At 34.4% G+C, this 10,742-nt stretch overlaps 1 protein-coding gene across 1 annotated transcript in view; it reads right to left on the bottom strand.

Annotated features, from left to right (window-relative positions):
* Positions 1-10,742, bottom strand: part of LOC107655810 (Down syndrome cell adhesion molecule homolog) — a 153,800-nt gene that overhangs the window by 23,987 nt on the left and 119,071 nt on the right. The window contains 8 exon segments of the mRNA XM_074186885.1: positions 48-194; positions 430-670; positions 1,717-1,787; positions 1,923-2,090; positions 2,545-2,673; positions 2,794-2,890; positions 5,724-5,920; positions 7,268-7,308. Of these exon segments, the coding sequence (XP_074042986.1) occupies positions 48-194; positions 430-670; positions 1,717-1,787; positions 1,923-2,090; positions 2,545-2,673; positions 2,794-2,890; positions 5,724-5,920; positions 7,268-7,308 (1,091 nt within the window).

The raw sequence follows: 10,742 nt of genomic DNA, 5'->3' as shown, positions 1-10,742 counted from the left end.
GTAAGAAAATCTCGGCAGAAACTGAAAGGGTCATAACCCTGCCGGACCTCCATCAGGTAGGTTGGCCCAGTAGATGACACGATATCCAAGCAGCATGCCGTTGAGCGCTTCTTTGGGCAGAGCAGACCAGGACAGGGAGATAGTCTCAGGGGTTGTAGCTGTTGTCACAACATTCTCAGGTGGGCGACTGGGCACTGCCAACGAAAACAGGACAGTGTTAGTTAATAAATGTGATATTATCTATCAAGTAATCACAAAATATGTATGTGCATTGCTATATCTTACAGATAAAATTTAAAGCCAATAGGTGTAAGTAATTAATTAATAAAGCTTCAAATGGGGCTTGTTTTCATGCCACAAAGCAACGCATGTAAATGCATTAAGAAACACCACTAATACAATAAAGGTGGGAATCATAAAGTGACTTACCGTCCTCTAGTGTGGTGATGGTGATTTCCTCCGAGGTGGGACCCATGCCTGCCCAATTGGCTGCTTGCACCCGCACCTCATACTGGGTGTACTTTTTCAGGTTATCCAGGGCGAGGGTTTCAATGTCCCCTGTGGTGTCTACATTGATGGTGTTGTATTGTGGGCTGCCCCCTGTCCCAAACTCTCGATAACACACTTGGTAGCTTCGGATCAAACCATTCTGCAAGTGTTTGAGTGGGGGCTGGAAAAAGAATAGATATTGTAACATCAGAAACACATGGCTGAATTCCAAATTCCTAAAGTAAGCACTTCTCTAGTGATGGAAAAGTGTTGGGACCTACAACCCCTTTTAACTTTTTAGATTTATTTAACAAACCGCTGTGGCAGTTTCAACATCCCATTCCTTACCATATTTCTATACTCTTTTCATTCACCAACAGAAAATAACATAATTTTTAGTTAAAATTAATAAATTAATAAGAGAAAATGTAACTGTTGTAGGGAAAAATAAGGTCTTTTGCCTTTAAGTTAAAAGAGCCAATCACTTCTGTCATCTTCTGTTTATTTACTTTAGAACTATTTGAAAAACTATTTGAAGGGAACATTCTGGCTTCAATAAATTTTTTAAGAAGCAAACTTATACTAAGCTAATATTAGGTGGAAGGAAAAACTATATTTTAATGCTTTTGCAAGTGAATGCAAAATTTCTCTGGAGTGTACAAAAGTATTGAAATTCAATAGTTCCTCCATCTCATTTTTTTCTATCCTCATGTCCACTTAGTGGCTCTGTTAAATAAATAAATAAATAAATAAATAAATAAATTAAAAAAAACCCACACACATCACAACAGAAGTGGCCTATTTCCTTGGAGCAAACTTTTTAAATATTTTAATAACTCAAAACCATAAGTTAATTCACCCACAAGAGAGTTAGACAATGTTACAGATCAAACGATACATACTGTATTATTGTATCATTATTATTATTAATGAAGAAGTCATGTAAGAGCTTTAACAAAATATGATCTTCACATTTGTGCTTTTTGGCCCTCCAGAATGCTGCCTTGATATACGTATACCTCCATTGTCACCTCAGTTAAAAAAAAAAGAAAAAGTTATTTATTTATTTTAAAGAGGGGGTAGTTAAACATAATGTTCTGTGATAATTAACATTAAGTCACTACTGTTGATATAGCATAAACCCAAAAATATTCCTCAAAAATGTAGCAGGATTTAGCCAATTTGGCATAGGCTACTATAGCAACACAAGTAGTTCCTCGGTTGTACCTTCCATGTGACTTTGATGCTTTGGGATGAGATTGCTTCCAGCTGCACGTCTTGAGGAGCGCCATCAGGTGCTGGATTGATCACATGCAGGAAAGACAGAGAAAATAATGGACTGAGCCACTAGGTGGCGTCACAGATAATAAAAAGAAAACCTATAGAAAAACCTCACAAAGGCTTACACCATTTTCAGTTGTAGGAATACTCACGTGCTTCATCTGTGGTGATGGTCAGCTCATTGCTTGGTCTGCTTTCGCCGATCTGGTTTTTGGCAAACATGCGGATGTTGTAGGTGGAAGCAGGGTGGAGTTCAATGATGGTGGCCTGATTCAGCTGAGGGGAGACGTCTTTGGTCATTTGAGATGAGGCCCATGGAGCTTAAAGAAATACAGAGGAATACAGAGTGACACAAGAGGCTATGTTACAGTCATTTTATCATAGTTTAAAGGGTGTAGTAATATAAAAAGATACCAAAAATAAAAACAAACCACTTAAAGTTTCCAATCAACGTAACAATCAAAGTTCATTCTATGAATGACTGACACACAGAATTTAGCCAATGTAAATAAAAAATGAAACATTGATCATTCAGTCTGATTTATTAACTCAATCTATTTAATTTATATCTATTCGTCTTTTTCATAAAAACAGATTGCTCCAGTCCAAGATGCTGATTGGCTAATAAATACTAGCTTCTAGTAGTTCTGAAACACATCATATATATGACTGCATAACAACACCTATATATTACTCTAACAACAATACTTGTCTTCAAGAATATAAATAATAACAATAGATCGAGACCGGGAAAAAAAAAAAAAAAACTCATACATGATTTGTTTTTATAGTTGATGTCATATCCTGTAATGGGGCTGTTGCCATCAAAGCCCATTGTCCAGCGAAGTGCGATGGTTCGGTCCTTTACCTCTCTGATCTCCACCTCGGGAGGGTCAGGGCGATCTTCAGAAAAATGTTGGTAGAGATTAGACAATAAATAACATACTTTGTCATTAAAAATGAAATAAAATATAAACGTAATTTAATATAAAAGGAACAATTGCATCTTAAATTCAACTTTACCTTGTACTATCAACTGAATGATTCCTTTATCTTCACCATAAGAGTTGATAGCAATGCAAGAGAAAAAGCCAGAGTCTTCTCTGACGGTATGCAAGATCTGTGAAGACACAAAATGTGATCATTTGACTAGTACATAAAGGCATTTTGGTAAATGCTATAGAATATTGGATATTGCTCTGGGAGTTTTGCTGTTCACATTCCATTCGTTCATGGATAAGAATGGTTTTGAAGTCATTTCATCATTTCATTTGGATGTTTATGAGCCAGGTATGGTCTTTTGAACTATTGCATTTGAATGATTATATTTATTAGTGTACAAATGACTCCAGTAAGACCCTCAGCAGACATTGTAAAATGTTGTTCTGCACAAACATCTATCTTCATCTATAAACAATAGTTAAGAGTCCTGAAAAATAAGAAAAAATACAAAGATTATCCATATACACTCTAAAAAATGGCACTGGGTTGTATTTAACCCAGCATTTTTTAGAGTGTAGTTTTATAAAGATTTGACATTCCCTTGACTCTTCTTGTTTTTGAGAACACTGAATCATATGTTTTCTATTATTTCCTTAGATTTTTCCTCAGAATAGGTAACACACACACACACACACACACACACACACACACCGAAGCGTCTATGAAGGCTTGTTTCATATCATGTTCAGATGAAGTAAATGTGGCACAAACGTAAATATCCACCTGCATGCTATTCCAACCATAATATCCCAGATTATGTGCTTGATGAATTTGCAGAAACAAATATGAAAAAAAAATAAATTCTGCACACTTACACATTCTGCACATTCTTACTAATGACTAGCATGATTTCTGAGTAATCTTTTGTGCAATGTTAAAAAAAACAGTTGCACAGATCTGCAAAACCTTGAATAATACTTACTGGAACCATCAAGTGTTTGCAGAGCTTCTTTATATAACAAGGTAAACGTGTCTTTTGTTGATTTATTTATACATTTAAATTTTATGGATTTTAAAATATATTGTCATTTTGAAAAAAAAATTAACCATCACCAAATTAGTGCTTTTTGCCTTTCTGTACTGTGCATGGCTTGAGCTATTTTAAAAACAGCATACCACTACACTGTAATTAGTATTGTAGTATTGTACCCTCAGAATAGAGAACACACACACACACACACACACACACACACACACCGAAGCGTCTATGAAGGCTTGTTTCATATCATGTTCAGATGAAGTAAATGTGGCACAAACGTAAATATCCACCTGCATGCTATTCCAACCATAATATCCCAGATTATGTGCTTGATGAATTTGCAGAAACAAATACGAAAAAAAAAAAAAATTCTGCACACTTACACATTCTGCACATTCTTACTAATGACTAGCATGATTTCTGAGTAATCTTTTGTGCAATGTTAAAAAAAACAGTTGCACAGATCTGCAAAACCTTGAATAATACTTACTGGAACCATCAAGTGTTTGCAGAGCTTCTTTATATAACAAGGTAAACGTGTCTTTTGTTGATTTATTTATACATTTAAATTTTATGGATTTTAAAATATATTGTCATTTTGAAAAAAAAATTAACCATCACCAAATTAGTGCTTTTTGCCTTTCTGTACTGTGCATGGCTTGAGCTATTTTAAAAACAGCATACCACTACACTGTAATTAGTATTGTAGTATTGTACTGTAATTTATTTTTAAAATAAATTATTCATAAGTTATAAATAAAACAACGATCGTTGGAGTACATTTTAAAAGAAAATACAAGTTCAATCTTTTTTTTAATATTTAAATTTCCTGTTTAATTTCATGTTACTTGCTGTTTCTTTGTAATTATTTGTGAAATTTACTAGAGTGAAAATTAAATCCTACACATCAGGTAATATCAACCTGGATATTCACATAAATCACATTTTTGACTCTTACACTTATTTGACTGGACTGCCAATGATCTGTGATTAAAAATAAGAGTATTTATTTCTGAGATAATTGTATTGTTGAGTTAAAAATAAACATATGCAACATTTACATATAAAACAAACAGATCATGTGAACAATGCTTCAAACTTAAATTTGAATAGATTATTGTTGCACACTGCATAGTTCATGTTCAAAAAAATAATAATTTGAACAATGTGGCATATTGAGAGCTCATTTTTCCATCCAATCAGTCCCTAATGAATAAACTCATGTCTTGCCGTGTATTTTTGTCTTATTGAATACCACTTGAATATCTGTCACATTACCATAGTATAAATGAGTTGTAAGAGCAAGTTTTGTGTTGACAATAAGGACAAATGTGACCCTGGACCACAAAACCAGTCATAAGGGTTAATTTTGTGAAATTGAGATTTATACACCATCTCAAAGCTGAATATGTAAGCTTTCCATTGATGTATGGTTTGTTAGGATAGGACAATATTTAGCCAAGATACAACTATTTGAAAATCTGGAATCTGAGGGTGCAAAAAAAATTAAATATTGAGAAAATCGCCTTTAAAGTTGTCCAAATGAAGGTCTTAGCAATGCATATTACTAGGGATGCACCGATACCGATACTGGTATCGGTATCGGGCCCGATACTGAGCTCCTGTACTCGTACTCGTACTTGTTAAAATGCCCCGATACCAAACGCCGATACCACACAGCATGCGATAAGTGCCTTTATGGAACATGATCTTTACTTAATGTCCTAATGATTTTTGGCATAAAATAAAAATCAATAATTTTGACCCATACAATGTATTTTTGGCTATTGCTACAAATATACCCCAGCGACTTAACACTGCTTTTGTGCTCCAGGGTCACAAATATAAGTTTGTGCAAACGGTGGATGATTTTTGACAGGAAATGATGTCCAGGGCCAGGACAACCCTGAATATGTGTCTTGGAAATGAGGCGTGTGATTGCATTCTCAGTGTAGATGGTGTCTTTGCTCACCTGCAGGGTGGATATGACCTCATCTCCAACTTCCTTCACAGTAACCACATAGCGGCTCATGTCTGGGTTGATGATATGAGATTCCTTCTCCCAGCGAACCTTGATGGGCTTTTCACCGTGAGCAGTGCAGCTCATCTCAGTCATGTGACCCTGTTCTGCTCGTGTGGTGTTGGGGTAAGATGTGATCATGGCAGGAACTGAAGACAAGGACAAAGAGAGAAAGACACATTGTGATGTTATATGGATAAATAATATTTGACGTCAATGTCAACCTAGCCACATACTTTCACACGCTCAGCACAGAAATACCGTACATCCATCATAAAACATTATTCTCATTACATAATAAACCAATCAATCGATCAATCAATCAATCAATCAATCAATCAATCAATCAATCAATCAACACATTTCATATAAAAAACAGCAGAACTTTAAGCACAGACAGCTGACCTGCATTGTGAGGTCATTGCAGACAGGTTATATTACGTGGCCACCTCACCACAAACAAAAGAGCATATAGGGTCACAGTAAAATAACATGTCAACATGTAGATCTGGAGCACACTCTTAAAATGCCTGGACCTGTGATGATAACCCTTGTGGACAACTAATTTGGTCTACAATTATCATTAATTTTATTTTTTCATATAAAGCCTTGGTATAACAACTGACCATTTCCACTGCTCCATAAGTGTCTTTCTTCAAAAGTTTGTTTCTAATGGAGCTGTTATCAGATCTCCTCATATGAAATAATTGAGCTGAAAGAAAGCAAACTGAGCTGTTCACTGGCGAGAAGTTCACAGAGCAAGCGCAGACATGAAAAGAGGCACGAGACCATGCTCAGGCCTGTCTGAAACCTTGTTACCCTCAAGCAGTGTGAGGGATCTGTCTCTCTCTCTCTCTCTCTCTCTCTTTCCTGGTAGGCATGGATGGCTATGATTAAATGATGAGCACACTTCCATTATTCATATAGATTCTTCTGCTTGTTTCGCTCAGCGATACTAGGAATGTGAAAGTCCCCAAATCATCATGCACTAGGGTTGGGCTCTATGATCATACAGTATATACCTTGTGATGGTAAGTTTGTATCAGTTGGATATCAGGACCTCTTTTTGTTAGTTATACTTTATGTAGAAATGTGAAAATATACAGCGAGACATGTGCCCCCCCAAAAAAAACAAAAACAAAACACAAACAAAAACAAAACAAAACAAAACAAAACAAAACAAAAAGATCACAAGGAAGAACTTGTTATAAAAGGGTTAACTAAAAGTTAAACTTGGTTCTATTTTGCATGTTTCTTAAAGGTCCCATATTGTACACCTTTCTGGAGTTTTATTTTAGGTTTTGATGTCCTTAAGAATATATATTTGATCTGGTTTCGTGGTTAAAGTTAACCTTTTCGACATGTTTCCGTGTTGTCGTTGCTTAGCAATGGCATGGACGCGATGTTGTCTGGGGGTTTGGCAAAAGGAGAGTGGGGCGGTGGGCGGTGCTTGGGGTGGTGACTGAAGGCGGTGACTGTGTAGTTCTGACGTCAACTTTTTACGGAAGTCACAACGGTTTGTGAAAAATCACAGCTACTTTAAGCAGGCTGTGTGCATTTTACTGTGGACTGACTGTTTTGAAACTTATATGGTAGTTACATAGCACCTAGACCTCAGTTATCATGAAAAAAGCCAGGAAATTTCAGTTTTTACAATATGGGACCTTTAAAATAAACAAATAAATAAATAAGACAAACAAATAAATAAATAATCTATTCAAAATCTCTAAATGTTCAAAAGCCTATCAATTTAAATGAAAAGTTGAAAATTAATAATATAAAAAAAATCTATTTATTTAGTACAGTATGTACTGCTTTTGCTTTGATGGCAATGGTAATATTTTTTATTCATTTTGCATCATCATTCCTTTGATTCACATTTAAAAAAAAAAAAAAAAAAACCCTGTGTTTATTTGTAAATTTGTAAAAGATTCAAACCAATCCGAATTTGAAATCAGAATTGTCTGATTTATAATTATATTTGTATTGTTTTTTAAGTCTTTTGATTTTGGTTTGCATCCATTAAATTCCAATTAAAAATAATAAATAATCAAATGAGATAATTACATTTCTTTTGCGCTTCAAGTACATTTATTATTATTTTCCAAAAACATGCATTTACCAAAGAGGATCCCAAGCCCCTTAGATGTGAAATATTTACTTGTACCCATGAGATTTTGAGTTAATATTTTAATAATTGAAAGAAACATTTTATTGGTTCTCTGCATGTTATTGGTTCTCTGATGTTAGTTTATAGTCACATGACATGCAAGTGAACAGACGGAATATTTATTTATTTTATTTTATTTTTTTAAGTAAATGTTTATTTTTTTTAATGATCTATATAGTGACCAGCACATATATAGTCCTAATGATTGTATTATATTAGTTTCAACTCTAATCATAAAATGAACAACATCATACATATTAAATTAATTTGCAGCATTTGATTTGATAATTACACTACACTTTGTCACTATTTTAGTTTTAATTCAATACATTTTGCAGCCACTTTTATTTTAATTTGACATTTGATTTAATTATTAGCTTTTTATCAACTCATGGGCCTCCTGCAGTTCTTTCACAAACACCCAACTGAGCATTTTTTGGTTGAATTTGCAGTAGAAATATTGTGATGTTGATTGTAATAAGTAGTCATATTGTGATATGTGATTTTGTACAGTCCACCCACAGCATTAACTGTTGAAGAACACACAGACAGACAGACAGAGTCAGGGAGGAAAAGAAAAAGAGGCGCACACATGCAGTCTCTCCGTGCCTGGCCTCTTATTGCGGTGTGAAGTGGCGGAAGTTGACATGATGGAGAGTGTTAGAGTCAGGCCTGTGAACGTTTAACTCTCATCTCTTATTCACTCACAAGCTCCACGCAGCTGCACCATACGAAAGAACGCTGATTTATTTTGCACGACAACTATGAATTTTAAGTACGGCATATAAAAAAAAAAAAAAAGATCTCTCCGCCTTCTCTAAATGTTATTGCTCTTTAGCGGAGGGTGCTCTCTGAAGATCTGATGCGAAGTTGAGACCTGCACTGAAGCAAGATCCGGAAGATATGGAAAGACTCATTTTTATTTTAACTACAGACAGTCCACTTTTTCAGCAGCCTTATTTAATTAGGCATTTTTTCCCCCATTAGTTTCTCTACATACAAACAAACCAGCTTTGAGATTAATTCAACTTTTCAAAAAAGTTGTGAAAGTCACATTATTATCAAGTGTTCATTATTAACTATCGACTAATAAGGCCTGTTCATAACAGGAATTATAACTATAAAGATAAATACTATTATTTAAAGGGGGTGATCCAACTGTATTGAATAATTATAGGCCTATTTCGAAAAATGTTTTGAGTGATTTGTGTATGTTTCTGTGTATGTAAACGAATGTATTTTGTTTTATGTGTAACTAAATGTGCTGCCTATCTTGGCCAGGACCCTCTTGTAAATGAGATTTTAAATCTCAAGAGTTTTTAATTTCCTGGTTAAATAAAGGTAAATAAAAGAAATAAATATTAGTGTCCATACCAGTGCACAATAATATTCTGTTTATTATGAGCATGTCCTTATAATAAATGCTATGAAATGCTCAAGCTCTTTAAAGCAAGATGGACTCTGAAATAATGGAATAAAGTTATTCCAAATATACTGTTGTGCTGTGCTGTGGACTCTGCTATTCATTTACATTAAAAATGCTATGTGCTAACTTTCCATGGTAACCGTGCCTTTTCTGATTGGTGGAATTCTCTTTAAGATTATGGGTAGTGTAGTGTTAATTCTGCTATTAAATCAGCTTTTTTAAATGAATTATTTGAAATAAAACTGAGATGACAATGAAGTGTGGCTTTTACAGAAGAACAACACCTAACAATCTCGGTGGGTCTGTATTGTAAAGTTTATATACATTATTACTAAAAATCTATTTCTCTATGGAGAAAATTAAAAGGACTTTAAATGACGGAATCTCACTGTTGCAGTTTTTTCACTAGTGCATTTCATATGATGTTGCAGAAGACATTGATATTGAATACAATATGGGGAGGAAAAGTCACAATATGGTGACTTAGTGCACATCCAAAAGAGTGTGCATAATCTCATTTAAAGTCTTGCAGTCAGCACGAGAGGGGCTTCAGGCGAGAGGGGCTCTAAATGGTATTCCCAGAACAGCTTAGTTGATGTATATTTTTAATATCCAGCAATATTACAGGCTCCTGTAATAAAGAGAGAGGGGGGAGCACTGATGGCAGCTATAACCACACATCAAACAGAATCTCCCTTTATTCATTTCAGCAGCCATAGAACAGCACCTAACTATTATTAAACAAACCAGGGAAAGCCACAGGGAGCACAGGAGAGAGTTTGATATTCACAACATGTGTGAGTAAATGTTATCTTTCACAAGCAACATGGATGTGTTTTACAGCTATTCTATGAAATAAGACTTTACAGTTTTGAAAAGTGACATTATATTAAATATATAACACTGTGATAAAGCGATGAGGTTGGCAGTTGGACAGTTACACAAGGTTTTTTTCAGACGGAATTTAATGCTGATGTTTATATAAATATCCTTTCAATAATTATTTAGTGTTATCATATCGTTTAGCCTACTCTGATGAATAATGCTAGCAGTCATAGGGCTCTATTTGTAGGGTATGCATTAATTGATAAAATCAATATACACTGAGTGAATTAATACAGTCAATACATTAATACATGTCACAAATCACTTTGGATAAACGCACCCACTAAGTGCGAATAAATAAATAAATACACATACATAAAAACACATTTTCCATCTTTATTTGACCTAATCTAATTCTAATTCTAGCGCTCTCTATTCTAATTCTATTCTTAAAAAAAAAAAAAAACGAACACTAGCTTCTCTAATCTTTTTGTATTCTATCGATTTGTTTTCTTTTTAGTTATTATATAACTAACTGAAGCAAAAAAGG

This window comes from Sinocyclocheilus anshuiensis, unplaced genomic scaffold (genome assembly GCF_001515605.1).
Source record: "Sinocyclocheilus anshuiensis isolate Anshui unplaced genomic scaffold, SAMN03320099.WGS_v1.1 scaffold1421, whole genome shotgun sequence".
NCBI lineage: Eukaryota > Metazoa > Chordata > Actinopteri > Cypriniformes > Cyprinidae > Sinocyclocheilus > Sinocyclocheilus anshuiensis.
Note: the sequence above shows the minus strand (reverse complement) of the source record. Positions and strands in the feature narration are given on the sequence as shown.